This window comes from Narcine bancroftii, chromosome 2 (assembly GCF_036971445.1).
Source record: "Narcine bancroftii isolate sNarBan1 chromosome 2, sNarBan1.hap1, whole genome shotgun sequence".
Classification (NCBI taxonomy): domain Eukaryota; kingdom Metazoa; phylum Chordata; class Chondrichthyes; order Torpediniformes; family Narcinidae; genus Narcine; species Narcine bancroftii.
The window spans coordinates 245942633-245963561 of NC_091470.1; the positions used below are offsets into that span (position 1 = coordinate 245942633).

General features: G+C 38.7%; 1 protein-coding gene across 3 annotated transcripts in view; it reads right to left on the reverse strand.

Annotated features, from left to right (window-relative positions):
* LOC138755199 (upstream-binding protein 1-like) overlaps positions 1-20929 on the reverse strand; it is a 131663-nt gene that overhangs the window by 83104 nt on the left and 27630 nt on the right. For all 3 annotated transcript variants that reach the window (XM_069920731.1, XM_069920729.1, XM_069920732.1), the window contains exon 2: positions 15842-15943. In XM_069920731.1, coding sequence (XP_069776832.1) covers positions 15842-15943 — 102 coding nt within the window. The remainder of the gene's footprint in view (positions 1-15841; positions 15944-20929) is intronic.

Consider the following 20929-nt stretch of genomic DNA (forward strand, 5'->3'; position numbering starts at 1 on the left):
ATAACAAGTGACTACATAACAACCATATCCTCCTTTGGAATGGCCACCATTCAAAAGGCCTCAGAACTGAGGGGGTTGAGTGTCACTCACTCTCACACATATAGATCACACATTTCCCCCCTCCCCTCTGTCAAAGGCCACAAAGAGATCTTCCACATGAGGCAGAGTTCACAGGCATATCATCCAACCTAATCTACTGCATCTGGTGTGCTCCATATAGTCTCCTCTATGTATTACATGCTCCCAGTTCATTTTCATTTGAGAGGATTGTCACTTTAAGAGAACAAATCAAGCTGGAAGCCCTGCATGCTTTGGAATTTGACTGTGGGATGACAGGCTGGGGACAGCATATACTCAAATTTACAGGAGCACAGCAGCACAGGAGCAACAGCTCTGAGATACATTGTACTGAAGTGGCTTCGTGTGGCCAAAAGAAAGGTCACTTCAAAAGGGGACTTGTTGAAACCCATCATGGCCAAAGGGGATGTTGAATCCCATTGTGGCAAAGGAAAAGTCACTTCTGAATGGAATTGTTGAACCCCACCATGGCTGAAAGGAAAGGTCACTTGAACTGTATTTGGGTTCCAGAATTTGAGGCAGAAGAAATACTGCATTTGGATTGTGACCATTGTGAAGTTCACTTTGGACTGACCCACAAAAGGGTTCTGGAAGTTTTGTGAGAATTACTTGCTTAGTTTCCCCTACACCAGGAAAGAAGGAATTTTGACTATCACTCGTCTGAAAGGACATTTCACTGGAAGCATCTCAACAAGGATTTTGTGAGTTTGCAATACTCTTTCCCACCTACTTCTTGATTACTTTGTTCCATTAATTTAAAGCCTGTGTGCCAACACTGGATTTTCTGAGACTAAACTTTGGAGCAACATTTCAGAATCATGCCTGAGCTATAATGGTTTGGGATATCACACACACACACACACACACACACACACACACACACACACACACACACACACACACACACACACACACACACATACACACACACACACAACTTTGGAGCAACATTTCAGAATCATGCCTGAGCTATAATGGTTTGGGATAATTTGCACATAGTTGGGGGTTAAGTTTAGATAGATTAGATGAGATGTTATATTATTGGTAATGATGAAATAATTTATTTTAATATAACAGTCTTAGCTAATTTCTTTTGCTGCTGTCTGAGTACGTTACATACATTAGTAAAATCAAACATAGACTTGAGTAGCCATTTCTCTGAAAACCTGTGCACTGTCTGTGGGTCTGAGCTTGAAATACCAGTCATCAACCATTTCAATTCCATTCACAGACATGTCTGTCCTCAGCTTCATCCATTCTCAGGGTGAGACCAAACAAAAATTTGAGGAATAACATATCATATTCCTTTGGGAGTAAAACAGGAAAGTCTACAGATGCTCTGATTGCAGTGTTATACACAAAAGTGCTGGAGAAAGGAGGAGTCACGTGATGGAGTAGTGGCCAGTAGGGGAACTCCAGCCCTCTCCAGAAAAGTTAAAAAAGATAGAGAAAAAGCAAAGGCACAAACTTAAAAACCAAAACAAAGTGAAAGTAAAAGTGTGGAGAAAATGGCAGCGAAGAAAGAAAAACCAAAAACAACGGGAAGAAAAGAAGAAGGAAAGACGTTGGAAGAAGAAGGTGAAGGCCTTACCTGTCCGAAGAGGCCCGCCGCGGAGAGAGAAGCCTGCTCCCGCAGGTCAGTGGAAGTCCCGGGCTCGGGACTACAAAAATGGCTCGCAGAGCCGAGTAAAAGTGCGCAACCGCGCATGCACGACTCCTCGCGCATGCACGATGCACATGAAAAAAAAACACACTGACGGGAGGGGGGAACAGCTGCGGAGTCAACCTCCACAGCTGAGAGAGACACCTGCAGCACAGCAGCAGGTGCAGAACACAGATAATAACGACAACAAGAAAGAAGAGGGTAAAAAGAAAACAAGGAAACAACAGATGGTCAATCCAGAGGAAGAAGAAGAAGAAGAAGAACAGAAAGAAGTGGAAGAAGAAGAGAAAGGCAAGACAATGGATGTATCTTTTTTTAAACAATATATGGAATCAGTGAAAGAATGGCAATTACAAGAATTTAATGAGATAAAAAGAATTAAGAATGCAGAAGAAAAAATGAATAAAATGGAAATGGCCATATCAGGGTTAGGAAAAATAGTGGAAAATATGGAAAAACGAGAAACAATTGTAGATATGGAAGTAGAAGACTTAAAAGAGAAATTAGAAGAATCTAATTAAAAAGTTAAAGAGACACAGGAGCTGTTAGCTCAGAAGATAGATATAATAGAAAACTATAATAGAAGAAATAATATAAAGATAGTGGGCCTTAAGGAAGATGAAGAAGGCAAGAATATGAGAGAATTTATAAAAGATTGGATCCCCAGGGTCCTGGGAAGACCAGAATTACAGGAAGAAATGGAAATAGAGAGGGCACATAGAACTTTAGCCCCGAAACCATAACTGCAGCAAAAACCAAGATCCATTTTAGTAAAATTCTTAAGATATACAACAAGAGAAAATTTATTGGAGAAAGCAATGAAGAAAATAAGAGAGGACAAAAATCCACTGGAATATAAAGGTCAAAAAAATTTTTTCTATCCAGACATAAGTTTTGAACTCCTGAAGAAGAGGAAGGAGTTCAATACAGCGAAAACGATCTTATGGAAAAAAGAATATAAGTTTATGTTAAGGTACCCAGCGGTACTTAAAATAGTTATTCCAGGGCAACAAAACAGACTATTCTCGGATCCAGAGGAAGCAAGGAAATTTGCAGAACAACTACAAAACAAGCAGAGAGATGAAGACATGTAATAAGAGTAAAAATGACCACGATCTATATGTATGTGTGTAAAGGGGTATATGTGTGTATATATATATATATATAGTGTGCATACATGAATGTATCCGTATTTAGAGGAAAATATATAGAGTATAGACAAGAATTAATAAGGGAGGGAAATGGAATAGAGGGAATAAGGAGGGAATTAAAAGAGTGACCTTTGTTACATTTGAAAATTGAAATCTTTTCTGGGGGGGCTGGGTGGGGAGGAGTTACGGTCACTGCAAAATCAGCTGACGTTTGCGAGTGAATTCGCAAATCCAAATGGAGAGGGGAGATGTGGTTGTCCGACAAGGGTTAAAGGGCAACTCAGGAGGGGGAGGGGAGAATGGGGTTAAATAAGTTTTAAATAGGAGAATAAGGAAAATGTTTGATGTTTTAGAAATGTTGCCTTATAAAGTGTTCAAAACAAGAAAGCAGAAATGGATAAGAAGGAAAAGTGATGATGGAGAAACAGAAAGGGAAGATAAACAAAGTATAAAATGGCTACGCTGAACTATATGACTTTAAATATTAACAGAATACATAACCAAATTAAAAGGAAGAAACTGCTAATTTTACTGAAAAAAGAAAAAATTGATATAGCATTTGTGCAAGAAACACATTTAACTGAATTGGAGCACAAGAAATTAAAGAGAGATTGGGTAGGACACGTAACAGCAGCGTCGTATAATTCAAAAGCAAGAGGAGTAGCTATATTAATTAGTAAAAATGTGCCAATTAAAATAGAAGAGTAAATAATAGATCCAGCAGGGAGATATATAATGATAAAATGTCAGATATATTCAGAGTTTTGGAATCTACTCAATGTATATTCACCTAACGAAGAAGATCAAAAGTTTATGCAAGATATTTTTTTGAAGATAGCAGATACACAAGGGAACATATTAATAGGAGGGGATTTCAATCTGAATTTAGATTCAAATATGGACAAAACTGGGGAAAAAAAATTAACAGAAAGAACAAAGTAACCAAATTTATAATTAAATCGATGGAAGAAATGCAACTTTTGGATATGTGGAGGAAACAACACCCAAATGAAAAGGAATATTCATATTACTCGGCTAGACATAAAACATACTCAAGAATAGACCTATTTTTGTTATCAGCTCGTATGCAAGATAGAGTAAGAAAAACAGAATATAAAGCTAGAATATTATCGGACCATTCACCCTTAATATTGACAATAAAGTTAGAGGACATCCCTCCAAGAATGTATAGATGGAGATTAAACTCCATGCTACTCAAAAGGCAGGATTTTAGAGAATTAATTGAAAGACAAATTAAAATGTATTTTGAAATAAATACGGAATCAGTGAAAGATAAGTTTATACTATGGGATGCAATGAAAGCGTTCATTAGAGGGCAAATAATAAGTTATGTAACCAAGATGAAGAAGGACTATAATCAGGAAACAGAGCAGTTGGAAAGGGAAATAGTAAATATAGAAAAAGAATTAGCAATGAAGGAAGATACAACTAAAAGAAGAGAATTGGCAGATAAAAAAATAAAATATGAAACACTACAAACATATAAGGTGGAGAAGAATATAACGAAGACAAAACAGAAAAATTATGAACTAGGGGAAAAAACGCACAAAATTCTAGCATGGCAGCTTAAGACAGAACAAGCTAAGAAAATGGTATTGGCATCAAGGAAAAAAGACAAACAAATCACATATAATCCAAAGGAGATGAAGGAAAACTTTAGAGAATTCTATGAACAATTATACCAAACTGAAAACGAAGGGAAAGAAGGGAAAATAGATGAATTTCTAACTAAAATTGAACTACCAAAATTACAAATAGAGGAACAAAATAAATTAACATAACCATTTGAAATAGTAGAAATACAAGAGATAATAAAAAAACTACCAAATAATAAAACACCAGGAGAGGATGGATTCCCAATAGAATTCTATAAAACATTTAAAGATTTATTAATTCCTCCCCTCCTGGAAGTAATCAACCAGATTGATAAAACACAAAGCTTACCAGATTCATGTAAAACAGCAATAATTACAGTAATACTAAAGCAAGGGAAAGATCAACTCACACCAGCGTCATATAGACCAACATCATTACTTAACACAGATTATAAGATAATAGTTAAACTATTAGCAAACAGATGAGCAGAGTATGTACTGAAAATGGTAAATCTAGACCAAACTGGATTTATTAAAAAAAGACGCACAACAGACAATATTTGTAAATTTATTAACTTAATTCATGCAGTAGAAGGGAGTAAAGCGCCAACAGTAGCAGTTGCTTTAGACGCAGAGAAGGCCTTTGACAGAGTAGAATGGAATTATTTATTCAAAGTATTGCAAAAATTCAGTTTACCAGAGAAGTATATTAATTGGATTAAAGCATTATATAAGGGGCCATTGGCGAAAGTGACAGTAAATGGATATATATCAAAGCAATTTAACTTAAGCAGGTCAACACGGAAGGGATGCCCACTATCACCCTTATTGTTCGCGTTAGCTATAGAACCACTAGCAGAATTGATAAGAACAGAAAATAATATAAAAGGGATAAAAATAAAAGACAAGGAATATAAAATCAGTTTATTTGCGGATGATGTTATAGTATACTTAACAGAACCAGAACTATCAATAAAAGAATTATATAAGAAATTGAAGAAATATGGAGAAGTGTCGGGTTACAAGATTAACGTAAATAAAAGTGAAGCAATGCCAATGAATAACACGGATTTCTCAAAAATTAAGAAGGAATCACCATTCAGATGGCAAATGCAAGCAATAAGATACCTAGGTATACAAATAAATAAAAATCTCGGCCAACTATATAAACTCAATTATTATCCACTAATGAAAAAATTACAGGACGATTTAGAGCATTGGAAAGATTTACCATTAACACTAATAGGAAGGATAAACTGCATTAAAATGAACATTTTCCCAAGGATATTATACCTATTTCAGGCATTGCCAATACACTTGACAGAGAAATTCTTCAAGGAGTTAAAGAAAATAATAAGGAAATTTTTACGGAAAGGGGGGAACCAAGGATAGCACTAGATAAATTAACAGAATGGTATCAACAAGGAGGTTTACAACTGCCAAACTTTAAAAATTATTATAGAGCCACACAATTAAGATACCTATCAGATTTTTATCAAACAAGGGAAAAGCCAGATTGAACTAGATTAGAATTAGATAAAATAGGGGAAAAGATACCTGAACACATATTATATAAATGGGATGAAAAATTGGTACAACGTAGGAGTTCTCCAGTATTACATCATCTACTCAATATTTGGAAGAAGATTCATGTAGAAAGGAATAAAACAAATTATCAATTACCAAAACTAATATTGACGCAAAATCAGTTACTCCCTTTTACAATAGATAACCTTTCCTTTAGAGAATGGGAGAAAAAAGGGATCAAAAGAATAGAAAATTGTTTTTCAGGAAATAGATTATTATCCTTTGAACAAATGAAAGATAAATACAATATAACTCAAGATACAGTGCTGGCATATTACCAATTGAGATCCTACTTGAAGGACAAATTAGGAAGCAGTCTGAGTTTACCAGAGGGAAGTAACTTTGAATATGTGATTACAGATACAATGATAATCAAAAGATTTATAACAAATATGTATATTAAACTCCAAGAAAAGGAGAATGAAGAAACAAATGGTAAAACTAAACAAAAATGGGAACAAGATTTAAATATAAAGATAAAAAAGGAAACATGGGAGAAGTTATGTTCTGGAACGATGAGAAATACAATAAATATGAGGTTACGTATGATACAATATAACTGGATACACAGGCTATACATTACACCTCAAAAGTTAAATAAATGGGACCCAACAGTATCTGATAGATGTTTTCGATGTAAAAAAGAAATGGGAACAACAATTCATGCAATCTGGACATGTGAGAAAGTAGAAAAATTTTGGGAAGATCTAAACCAAATATTAAATAAAATTACAGAAAATAATATACCAAAGAATCCAGAGATCTTCCTCCTAAGTAACATAAAAAACAAAGAATTTGGAATTGATTTGGATGGTGCACAAAAAAGATTTGTTAAGATAGCTCTAGCCATACCAAAAAAATGTATTATGTCAACCTGGAAATTGGAAGATAATTTGAAAATACAACAATGGTATACAGAAATGAATAAATGTATTCCATTAGAAAAAATAACATATAGTTTAAGAAATAATATTGAAATATTTGAACAAATATGGGAGCCTTACATGAAACACAATAGAGAAAACCTACCGGGGACATTCACTACCTAAATTAATGAAAGGAGAAGGAAATGAAAAGAATTGACTCTGTGGAATTTCTTGTTTATTTTTATTGAATGACAACATTGTTTGACTGGTTTAATGTATCCTAGATTTTGTACTTTAAATGGACGGGGTGGGGGGGAGGTAGGGAGGGTGGGATGGGAGGAGAGGGGGGGGGAGAAAATGGCACTGTATATATTTGAAAAGGAAAAAGTATGTATCATGGTTAATGTGGTTTATGGTGTGAAAAATAAAAAATTTAAAAAAAAAAGTGCTGGAGAAACCCAGCAGGTCATTCAACATCTATAGGAAGTAAAGGGTAACATCGTTTCAGACCTGAATCCTCTGTGAAGGAATGCTTCTGAATCATTAGTACGATATATGCATGACCTGATGAATTCATCCAACACTTTTGAGTATGGTGTATTCTATATAGACAGCCCTAACCTAATGGCATGAATATTGATCCTTCTATCTTTAGGTAACTCCAATCTATCTGGTTCCAGTGATTCCATTTCTTCTTTAACTATTCCTGTTCTTTTTCCCTCTCGAACCTTCCTCCCATTCCGTGGTCCCTTCTTCTACCTGTCTCACCACACCTTTCACCTTCTGACAATACTTTATCACTTTTTAACCCGTACTTAAATTCTTCCACTCCCTGATACAGTTGATATATCCTCCTCCCACTTTAGTATAAGCAAAGGGTTCTGATTCAATATGTTGACTGACCTTCTCTGCCCATGAATGTTGCCTGACTCACTGAGGTCTTCTAGCAGCTCATTGGTCACCCACTGACACAATCTCTTTGCAGAATATTTTCTGATCACGGAAAAAAAAAAACTAGGTGCCAGAGGAAATCAATGGGTCAGGCAGTATACACGGAGGCAAAGGGGTTTCACAAAAATGGTCTGGGTTCATCTCCATTTTCTAATTGTCAGCTTTTCAATACCTGAAGTAGTTTACCTTGAAAGAATGGAAATTGACGGTGTATTCCAACAAAAATAAGCTCATCCAACTGATCTTTCAATTTCCAAAATTTAAAAAAAAAATTCAGTCCTGCTCGAAAATGCTCTTACATTAAATATAGACATTAACTTACTAGGAAAAGAATAGCATAGAGCTGCAATTTACCACTAGATTAATGAGTAAATTGCTTGTTGGACTATTCTGATGAATTGGTCAATTCTAATGAAGCATTATTATTGTTAGACAATAGAGAAACACAAAAACTGTAGCTGATGGAATATTAAGCAAGCAATGAGAAGCTGGAGGAACTCAGCAAGTGAGGTAGCATTCATGGAGAGAAATGGTCAATCTACATTTTGGATGGGACCCTTTATTAAAAGTTTTTGACACTTTGTTTAGTGAGGCTTGATAAAGAATTTGTCCTGAAATATTTACTCATGGATATTGACTCACCCATAGAGTTCCTCCATCTTTTGATTGTTTACTAATGATAAATGCTTCCTAATCTACGTTCATTTTGATTACCATTTCCAGCAATTTTTCTGTTTTGTTCCTCAGAGTTCCAGCATAATATGGCCCTACCCCATTATCATTCATGTCCCCCATATTCATCAACTGTGATTAAAAACAGAAAATGAGGAAAATACTGGACTGGTCTGGTGGCATCTATGAATAGAGAATCAGTTAACATTTCAGATCAAGACCTGTTATCATAACCATCTCTATTGTGCCACAGAAACATTAACATAAACACTAATTCTAATTTTTCTGCAGATGTGCCTTTTAAATACTATGGCGGACCAGTGAAGGGCTCTGACGCTGAAGAACAGGCAGCAGACTTGGTGACTCGAGGTGAGGAATCCACATATGCTGCGGGCGACAACGGTCAAGGGATTCACACCAGGTAGTGAACTGTTGAAGACTGGCTGAAGAGGTACCAGGGATCAGAACTGGGATGTGAGAGGGTGCTGGAGGCTTCCTGACCATGTCAGAGGTGTGCATCTGGAGCTCAGATTGCTGATGGTTTCAACTGAAGACTGTGTGACTGTGGAGGCTGCAGGAGCTCTGGAGATGAAGCCATGGGCATTCAGTTACTCTAGGGGGACACTCTTTTGCTTCTCTTTCTCTAGTTGTAAGATGGTAAGACAAATGTGATCTGCAGATTGAAGAGTGGGTCTGTGTGACCCAATTTCTGCCCCCGGAAACCATTGTATCTTTAAACAGTGACTAACATGGAAATGTGAATGAGCCACAATCATTGAGTAGTAGAACATAGAAACAGACAGACTGAAGAGTCTACTATATCTATCCCATTTATAACAACCATCACTACTAATCCCATCTGCCTGTATTAAATATATATATACCTCTACCCTGCTTATTCAAGGACCTGTCTAGATGCCTCTTCAATATTGTTATAGTTCCTGCCTAAATCAGCTAATTCCGGATACAAGCTATCCTTCATGTGACAATTTTTACCCCTCTAATCCCCCTAAACTTCCTCTCTTTCACCTTAAGTTTATAAGCCCTATCATGACATATAAAAGCAATCGGCATTTGGTTATAGCAACCAAAGTGTATGAGTGTCTTGTATTTAAGAACTGATCATATTTCAACCAGGATGGTCTGCCAAAAGGAAACTGAGCCAGGACCTGATGTGAACATGTCCACATCTGCCACTGAGATTTATGATCAGCAAAACTCACAATTAAGCCCAAATGCCTGCAATTTTATGGGCTGCCACTTCATTTGAAATATTTTATGTGAAAGTAGTAGAGTCCAGACTGTCCTCTAAAGTTGATCAGTACAGTACTTATTGGCGAGAGATGGGTCTTAAAAATGAATGAATAAAGATGTTGTAGATAGGCTTGTTTATCATTTCAGTCAGTTAAAAGTAATAAATTTACGACTAATATTAAAAAAGGAAGGTAAATATTGGGATCAAAAACCAAAAACTAGTTAATCTTACAAATTTCAAAAGTAATGAAGAAAGGAAGCCCATAAAGATTCATTTCAGTAGTGGAACATCTAATTTTTTTCCAATGTCAGACATGCCATCAGATCAGGCAACCATTGATTATGAGTGGGAGGGACAGTATCTTTCCATCTCATTAAAATGGCCCTTCTTGTGATAAGGGAGGCGAGGGCAATGGCATTGGATTGTGAAGCAATCAGAATTAAACCAGGTGGCTCACTTATTCCAAAGAGAGCAATAAAAGGACTTGGATTCAAATTAATGTTAAGAACTAAAGACAAGGTACAAAATACCCCTTCCCAAAAATTGGAAGGACATAACCAGAATATATGATATCACATACCTTCTTCAGTTATACATTTGTCACATTTCAAAGAGAGATTGGAATAGAATTTAGCCAATTGGATTTTGGAATAGTACTACCTCAGACTGTTTTAATAAGCGTTTAGCACAAAGAGACAATGAATGCACTCGCTTCAAAATAGAGTCCCATGTAGTTTCAGAAAATCCCTAGAATTTAGAAGTAATTCATAAAGGCCAGATACCCTTTGGTAATTAGGTTGGAAATTATAAATCATCCCTTTCATATTAGGTTCCAGATCTTTGGGGAACTTCAAAATTAAACAATGGAAAAAGCTCCTAACCTGTAAATAACAACAAAAAAAAAATGATGTCTCAGTATTGTAAATTTGGTGGATAATTGTTTAAAGGAAGCAAGATTTTGGTCATTAAACACATCTAAAAAAGGTTATAAATACCTAAATTTGACCAATGATAAATAACTGAAGGTTTTTTTAAAAAAAGGAATTACCAAAATTAGGACTAATTAATATAAATTTATGGTACCCAAAGTGTTCCTAAATTGAAACCAGATTCTCAATGTAAGTCTAACAAAAAAATTATCAGTTAATTGGACGCCAAAAAAAGGTAAAGGTGCTCTAAGTAGCAAAAGAAGAGAATATTTTTTGGTAGATTTAATTTCTAAATGAATCCAACTTGAAGCACCTAAATTTTCCGTGTGATGAATCCAAAAACTATTTTTTTATTATTAGTGGTGGACAGTTTGTGTCAGTCAGTAGCCATCGAAGGGAGGGGATTGAATTAGATATTTAGTATAGCATTTTTCTTTTTAGCTTTTTTTAAATGTAACATGGGTTTCAGTTCTATTTGAGATTTGTTAAAACTTTATTTTATTGTTATGAACCTATAGAACATTTATTTGATAAAACCAATATAAATATTGAAAAAGAAAAGTAATGAAATTCAAACAAAAACACAAGGCTATTTCAATACAAGGAGTATTGTAGGAAAGTTAGATGATCTTGGAGCATGGATTTGCACTTGGAATCACAATATTGTGGCCATTAGTGAAACTTGGTTGCAGGAGGTCCAGAAGTGGCAGCTCAATGTTCCAGGTCTCAGTTGTTTCAAAAGCGATAGAACAGTGGGGGGAGGACTGGCATTGCTCGTCAGGGAAAATATCACAACTGTGTTCAGACAGGGCAGAAGAGAGGGCTCATCTACTGAGGCTATATGGTGAAGTTGAAGAACGGGAAAGGTGTGGCCATAGTCATGGGGTTCTATTATAGACAGTCCAATAGACAGTGAGAATTGGAGGAGCAAATCTGGAGAGAGATAGCAGATAGCTGCAGGAAACAAAGTTGTGATAGCAGGAGATTTTAACTTCCCACACAACGACTGGGACTCCCATAGTGTTAAAGGGCTGGATGGATTGGAGTTTGTCAAATATATTCAGGAAAGTTTTCTCAATCAATATATAGAGGTACAACTAGAGAGAGTGCAATTCTGGATCTCCTATCAGGGAACAAGACAGGACAGGTGACAGAAGTTTGTGTAGGTTAATATATTCTGTCCAATGATCATTATGCCATTAGTTTCAGGCTAATTATAGATAAGGATAGGTCTGGTCCTCGGGTTGAGGTTCTAAATTGGAGAAAGGCCAATTTTTAGGAAATGAGAAAGGATCTAGAAAGTGTGGATTGGGACAAGTTGTTTTCTGGCAAGGATGTTTTTAGTATTCCTCTGGAGAAAATCACCTACAATTTATGGAGGAAATATGAACCATTTGTTAGGGTATGGCAATCCTGTATGCAACACATTGGTACACAGGTAAAATTATACCCCTTCTGAATAAAAGAAAGGCAATAATCCGTGCTAGTTGTGGAATGATTGATATATAAGAAGTGGGTCATGGCGCAGATGACGTGCTCTTGTATCTCGTTCCTTATCTTCTTTTATTTTAGGTTACTTTGGGTTTTTATTAAGTTCCTTTAAGGGTCTGTGACTTTACCGATATTTGTTTTTTTTGTGTTTAATTTATATAATCTTTTTCTTGTGGGTATAGGAAGGAGGGGAGGGGGGTGGGGGAAACAGACTCTGAATGATATATACCATTGTTGAGAGAGATTGTTTTGTTTGCTTCAATATTTGAGAGTCTTGGAAAATGAAAAATAAAATATTTAAAAACAGGATGTTTTCAGTAAGTGGAAGGCATTCAAAGGTAAAATGTTGAGAGTACAGTTTGTATGTTCCAATCAGGATTAAAGGCAAAGTTAACAGGAAGAGGGAAATTTGCTTTTCAAGGGATATTGGGGATCTAGTTAAGAAGAGAGAGGTGTAGAATAGCTACAGGCAACAAGGAGCAAATGAGGTACTTGTAGAATATAAAAAATGCAATAAAAAAACTTAAGAAGGAAAACAGGAAGCCTAAAAGAGGACATAAAGTTGCTTTAGCAGACAGTGCAAAGGAAAATCCTAAGGGTTTCTTACAGGTATAATAAGAGCAAAAGGATGGTAAGGGCCAAAATTGGTCCCCTTGAAGATCAGAGTGGTCGGCCAGAAGAGATGGGAGAGATCTTAAATGTTTTTTTTATATCAGTGTTTACTCAGGAAAGTGGCACAGGGTTGAGAATAGTAAGAAAAACAACAAATGAGGTAGGGAATCTAGACATATTAAAGAGAAGGATGTGCGAGCTATCTTAAAGCAAATAAGGGTGGATAAATCCCCTGTGCCTGACAAGATATTCCTTTGGTCCATGAGGGAGGCTAGTGTAGAAATTGCAGGGGCCCTGGCAAAAATATTTAAAATGTCATTAGCATCAGGTGAGGTGGCAGAGGATTGGAGTGTAGCTCATGTTGTTCCATTGTTTAAAACAGGCTCCAAAAGTAACCATAGAAATTATAGGCTGGTGAGTAGTTAGTAAGTACATCAATAGAATGTACTCTTAAAATTCAGAAATGAAAATATCTGGATAGCCAGAGATTGATTAAGGATAGTCAACATGACTTTGTGCATGGTTATGTTGTGTTGAACTAATCTTAGAGTTTTTCAAGGAAGTTACCAGGAAAGTTGATGAAGGAAAAGCTGTGGATGTTGCCTTCATGGACTTTAGTAAGGCCTTTGACAAGGTTCCACATGAAAGGTTAGTCGGGAAGGTTCAGATGCTTGGTATTCATGGTGGAAGCCATTCTTGGCTATATGGGAAAACCCAGAGAGTGGTAGTGAATATTGCTTCTCAGACTGCAGGCCTGTGACAAGTGGGGTGCCTCATGATCAGTGCCAAGACCATTGTTGTTTGTCATCTATAGCAATAATCTGGATGATAATGTGGTAAATTGGATCAGCAAGTTTGCAGATGACACAAACTATTGGAGGTATTGTGGACAGTGAGGAAGGCTTTCAAAGCTTGCAAAGGGATCTGGACCATCTGCAAAAATGGGCTGAAAAATGGCAGGTGGATTTAATGCAGATACGTGTGAGATGTTGCATTTTGGAAAGACAAAGCAAGGTAGGACATACACAGTAAATGGTAGGGCATTGAGGAGTGTGGTAGAATGGGGACTCTGGTAATACAGATATACAAATCCCTGAAAGTGACATCACAAGTAGATAGGGTTGTAAAGAGAACCTTTGTCATATTGGCCTTCACAAATCAAAGTATTGAGTATAGGAGTTGAGATGCTATGGTAAAATTGCAAAAGACATTGGCGAGGCCAAATTTGGAGTATTGTGTGCAGTTTTGATCACAAAACGTCAGGAAATATAGCAATAAGATTGAAAGTGTGCAGAGAAGATTTACAAGGATGTTGGCAGGACTTCAGGAACTGAGTTACAGGGAAAGGTTACACAGGCTAGGACTTTATTTCCCGGAGCGTAGAAGAATGAGGGGATATTTGAAAAAGGAATACAAAATTATGGCGGGTATAGATAGAGTAAATGCAAGTAGGCTTTTTTCCCCACTAAGGTTAGGTTAGATACAAACAAACTAAAGCACATGGGTTAAGGGTTAAAGGGGAAAAGTTTAGGGAGAACATTATGGGGAATTTCTTCACACAGAGACTAGTGGGAGTGTGGATTGTTCAAATCGATTTCAGACATTGCATCAAGCACAATTGTTGAAAACTTAAACTTCAATGAATTTAACTTTGGAACGACTTTTTTTGTTTGTTTGCGTGGATGGCTAAACCATCACAACATGCTTAATTTCCAGCCCAAATACCGTTCTGGTTCGTCTACTACCAGTAAAGGTACAATATTACATTGAAATGGAAAAATTTGAAGCAACATTCCCTGCCTAATGGCTAATTCCCTGCCTTCTCTCTCCCGCAAAGTTCTCACATTTGATCTGACTAGGCTTTTTCAGGTGCATTCTCCGCTAAGAATGCGCCTGAAGAAGCAGAAGCGGCCCTTTAAATTGCAGTTCAGGTGGCAGCGTTGAAAGCGCAGCGCTGGCCACTTGAAAGGACAGCTGTGCCGGGATGCGCATCTGAGCATTCTGTCAATTCTGGCTCCTGTCCCTTGGGCTGTCAATTCAGGATGGCTAGCTGTCAGCTGGGACAGCCAGGGTGGGCTATTAGCATGGGATGTCCCCACACTGATCCTGCTGACCCGCTCTCTCCCCACTTAAGGAGACTGGAGCGGCCAGCGAATGAGTACGGGGGCTGGAGTGGCCAGCAGGGGAGGAAGCTGGAGCACTGGCAAGGGAGAAGGAAGCTAGAGCACCAGCGGGTGAGTACGGGGGCTGGAGCGGCCGGCGGGTGAGTATGGGGGTTTGGAGCGGCTGGCAGGGGAGAAGGAGGCACTTGAGTCGGGTATCGGCATTGTTTCAGCCAGCCCCTTTCACCCCCGCCAGCCGCTCCAGCCCCCTTCTCCCCACTCCCGAAATCAGTCCTGACAGTGTGGGGATAGCCCACGCCGGCCACCCGACAGTGTGGGGACTGGGAGAGGAGCTGTCAGGCGCTGGCCAGTTGACTGTCATCCAAATACAGCCGCTTTTAGGCGGCTGCATTCAGATGGCTGGGGAGGCCACTGTGCTGAGGGGATTATCCCTCTCAGAGGAGGGTTACCAAATTCGTCTTGCAGGCGCCTCTTGCACATTCACGTGGCCTTCCCACAGTTGCATTTTGCCAAAATATGCGGCTTTACAAGTGGGTCAATTGGCCACCTGAAAGCGCCTACTGAAAGTTATGTGGCAGAAGCTGGCTTTTCCCTGCAAATTTCCAACATCGCTAATTTGTTTGAATCAATGCATTTCGGAAGTGTTTACAATTTTGTGTGATTTAGTGAACATTTCATAAAATTGTCTTTTTTTTCTGGTGAAAATGAAAGGAGAATACTAATTATGTAACTAAGGCATTAGTCTGCACAAGTAAAAATCAACGGGGAATTCAGTTTCCGTCATTCAATGTAACGATTCAGCGTTGGTCGTCTCTGAACAAGGGAAGGAAAGATTGGACATTCTTACCGGAGGTAGTTATTGTTGTTGGGGTATTGATGATACTGCTCGGGTTGCGAGTGCCAGAAGAACATTTTGTGATGTGACCCAGGGTGTTCAGCAAAGTGGTCACTGAAAGGAAAAAAAGAGATTTATGATGAAATGTCGCCTTTGTGGCATCTGTTACTGCTTTCTCACCTTTACCTGATGTCATTCACTCAGCCAGATCTGGGGTGCTGCCACTGTCTGAAAGCTGCCCCCTTACTCAACAGCGCGCAATCCTCAGGTGCCTGTCTCTATCTCAATGCAGAGACAGTCGTGTACAGACAGATGAGTAAACTAAACATGGAAGTGATATTGCAGTGGAAAGTATTTGCAAATTATGCATTTATTAGTCAAAGGCGATTAGTATTTGATAATAATACGTTCAATTTGTCGTGTGTGTAATTTTTCCATAAAAGTGAAATCTTGTTCTGGATATATATATTCTTTTAAAAATATTTTTATTGATATTTACCATAAAAATTTGAACAATACAATTATGATGTGTGCAACAGGATCAGAAAAAAATTACAATAATGACCCTAAGTACAAGCTCTAAAGCACACTCAAGACACTAAAATAGTACATAGCAAATAAAATTAAAAAGAGTTACATTTCAAAACCCCTTCCCCGAAGCAAGGTTGAAGATTACCATTAATATATCCAGGTGACACAGCCTGAGAGAGCGACAACACAATGCCAAGATTTCAGTTTAACACTAAATTTTAAGATATATATATATCTATAGATATCTATAGATATATAGATATCTATAGATATTCTAACTTAACTATTTGCTCATTTGTATACTATGTTTGCTCACTTTCTCTGCTGTAGAAAATAATTCATATCTTGTCAATAATCTTTAGAAATATTGCAAAATGTTGCAGCTACTGGAAAACAAACAATACAGCAAATATTGAAAATATTCTGCTGGAGAAGTAGATCTGTTAATATTTCTTTTCGTGAACTTTAACTCAAACTGCTCTGATAAACCATAACACATAACTCTTTCTCTTTCCACGGACGCAGTCTTGTCTGCAGGGTATTTCTGTCATTTTCTGATTCACTTTTAATTGTCCCTATATAAGCAAGAACAAGTGAGAAATGTACACCAAAATGGTCCTCATGGAGAGCACCAATTTATTCTTCCATATCTATATTGCTGCCATCTTTTGAATCCTGTGGTCTTTAATCTTGATCTTCAAACATCTTCTATGACAAAGATTCACACACACTTCTCATTAATCCTCCCTTATTTCTTTGGCTTGGCTTCGCGGACGAAGATTTATGGAGGGGGTAAATGTCCACGTCAGCTGCAGGCTCGTTTGTGGCTGAAAAGTCCGATGCGGGACAGGCAGACACTATTGCAGCGGTTGCAGGGGAAAATTGGTTGGTTGGGGTTGGGTGCTGGGTTTTTCCTCCTTTGCCTTTTGTCAGTGAGGTGGGCTCTGCGGTCTTCTTCAAAGGAGGTTGCTGCCCGCCAAACTGTGAGGCGCCAAGATGCACGGTTTGAGGCGATATCAGCCCACTGGCGGTGGTCAATGTGGCAGGCACCAAGAGATTTCTTTAGGCAGTCCTTGTACCTTTTCTTTGGTGCACCTCTGTCATGGTGGCCAGTGGAGAGCTCGCCATATAACACGATCTTGGGAAGGCGATGGTCCTCCATTCTGGAGACGTGACCCACCCAGCACAGCTGGATCTTCAGCAGCATGGACTCGATGCTGTCGACCTCTGCCATCTCGAGTACTTCGACGTTAGGGATGAAAGCGCTCCAATGAATGTTGAGGATGGAGCGGAGACAACGCTGGTGGAAGCGTTCTAGGAGCCGTAGGTGATGCCGGTAGAGGACCCATGATTCGGAGCCGAACAGGAGTGTGGGTATGACAAGGGCTCTGTATACGCTTATCTTTGTGAGGTTTTTCAGTTGGTTGTTTTTCCAGACTCGTTTGTGTAGTCTTCCAAAGGCGCTATTTGCCTTGGCGAGTCTGTTGTCTATCTCGTTGTCGATCCTTGCATCTGATGAAATGGTGCAGCCGAGATAGGTAAACTGGTTGACCGTTTTGAGTTTTGTGTGCCAGATGGAGATGTGGGGGGGCTGGTAGTCATGGTGGGGAGCTGGCTGATGGAGGACCTCAGTTTTCTTCAGGCTGACTTCCTATAACCGCACCAAATAACTAAATCAATTATTTGTCAAAATAATGTACATTTAGCAGATTTTTGCTGATTTTTATGTTTTAACCTCTAGTTTTCTAAAGGGAATGACTTTTCTTCTGAATTATTGTCTCTGGTATGAATCATTTCACCAGCATTATTGGCATGTTGTTTCGTAGTTTATCACTGCAGTAGTGTTACATTGAGAATCCTTCAGTTCTCTGATACCATCCTTAGTTCCAAGGGGTATTGGCAGAGCATCAAAGACTGTGCTCAAAAATAGCTTAATTGACTTGGCCAAACTCTTCCTTTAACCATTTTCACGATAAGAAAAGAGTTTTGGTGTTCCTTTTTGTGTTAACCACTAACCTACACTCAAGTCAAGTCCAATATATTATCATCTGATTGTACCAGTACAATCTGTTGAAACAGCATTTTCCATTCCTCAGTGCAAAAAATATGCAGACAAACCACACATGCAGACACATAGTACATATGCAGGACAAGAATTTTACCTATATATATAAATAATTAAATAAATAATGCTTTGTATCATTGAGAGTCCCAGACAGTTAGTGTGAGCATTTCCTTTGGTCGTTCAGCATTCTCAATGCCCCTTGGAAGAAGCTGTTACTTAGCCTGGTGGTGCTGGCTCTGTTACTCCTGTATCTCTTCTGCAATGGGAGCAGCTGAAAGACACTGTGTGCAGGACGGTAGGGAGACAACAATCCCAGTAGATCACGATGATTGGTTGGGGGAGGGGGGGAGGGGGTGGTGGTAGGGAGATTACAGTTATCTTCTCTGCCATTTTTATCATCCTGGAGATTGACTTCCAATCCATTTCTTTGTAACAACCACACCACACTGTTATGCAGCCAGCCAGGATGCTCTCAGTAGAGCTCCTATAGAAGGTTGACCTAATGTGGCCGGTAGCCTTGCCTGTTTCAGTCTTCTCAGGAAATGCTGTCGCTGTTGCACCTTCCTAACAAGTGAGGAGACAATAGGTCACTAGTTAAGTGTCCACAATAGGTCACTAGTTAAGTGAATTCCAAGGAACTTAGTGCTCTGCACTCTCTCCACGACAGAGTTGTTGATGTGTAGTGGTGGGTGGTCATTCCTGGTTCTCCTGAAGTCCATGATCATCTCCTTCATCTTGTCTATGTTAAAACTCAGGTAATTACTGTCGCACCATTTCCTGAGATTTTTTCACCTCTTCTCTGTCATGCGACTCATCGTTGTTATTGACGGGGCCAACTGCTGTTGTGTCATCTGCAAACTGATGACACTGTTGGAGATGGCTCTGGTGATGCAGTCATGAGTCAGTGGCATGAATAGGTATGGACTGAGCACACAGCCCTGAGGTGCATCAGTGCTCAGCGTGACAGTGTTCGATATTATACTATCGACCCGGACAGACTGTGGTCTTTTGGTGAGGAAATCCAGGATCCAATTACATAGTGGGATGTTGAGTCTCTATGAGGACAACTTCTCCACCAGCCTCTGGGGAATGATAGTATTTAACACCAAGCTGAAGTCCATGAGCAGCAGCCTGGCATATGAGGCGTCGCTCTCCAGGTGGGCCAGGATGGAGTGAAGTGACAAGGCTATGGCATTGTCTGTGGAATTGTTTCTTGTCTTGATCCCTTGACACATGTGCCTCCACGTCACCAGTATCGCACAGCCCTCACATTCCCTCTTTATGATCGTCTTTGAACTTTCTGTAGTTAGCTTGGTTCTCTGCCATGATATGTACCTGACAACCTGTCTATTCTGCTTTAGTTTAACTTCTTTAGCTTGAGACATTCAACATTGTTAAAATTGTGGATGCACTTACTTTTCTCCATGTATACATTTTAGAACTCATGTTCCCATTTTATTCTGTATACTAATCTGTATGAAGATAATTAATGCCTCCTTTTAAGACTATGGTTAGTTCATCTTTTGCAATTTCCCTGCCAATTTGTTCCTTCAAATCCTTTCCACTATTTTGAAAGTCTGAAATTTACATAGACTTGTGTTATGACTTGTTAATTATTTATTAATTATAACCAAATAAATACTGTCCTTGAGCCCACATGTCTATTACCTCTATCCAATACGAGAATAGTTTATTTTTATCATTACTGCCCTTTACTATTTTTCCTGAATACAGATTATTCCACAGATGGGGTAGGTGTCTGATAGGCCAGGTAAATGAATAGTTTGTGATGTTGTCTGTTCCCATTCCAAATGTCCTTCATTTTTAGCATCCACCCTTCCTATCCCTCCACTCTTCATGGGCAGAAGGTCCCTGGACTTAATGGGGTTGCTGCACTTCAAGGAGGTTTTGAGCCTTTGTCCACTTGGTGACTTCTTTCTGCGACACAGCTTGGAATTGAGTATCTGTTTCCGGAGTCCAATGTTTGGCTGATGAATGATGTGGTCTGCCCAATGTAGCCAACTCAGTCTGAACATCACAATCTCCTGAGTGCCAGGTTTTCTACTAAGTGGACAGCAGGGGGTGCTATCTACAAGAGGAAGGAACACTGATCAAAGAAACAAGTGTGACCTATTGGCACAGTCCTGTCTGAGGTTCAGATGACCTTGCTCAGGGTCGTGGTTGCTACAGATCAAACAGTTTCCAAAAGTTCATTATTAGCTTCACTCCCACGGGAAATCTGTTGGTGGTGTGGTGCAGTATTGCAATGATAAAGAAAAAGCTTGCAACAATGAAGCAGACTTGTACCCAGACATCACTAAGATCATCACTCACATTTGATCATGGACCATGCATAAGATGGAGGCAACTGAATTTGAGAAATATGTTCCTCAGTCCCTCTTGACTGATGGAGCAAACAGAAGAAACACGTCATCCTCCCTCAATCTCGAAGGATGGTTTAAGTTGAAGGAAGTCTGCTATTGCTACCAGTTTGGGCTGTCGGA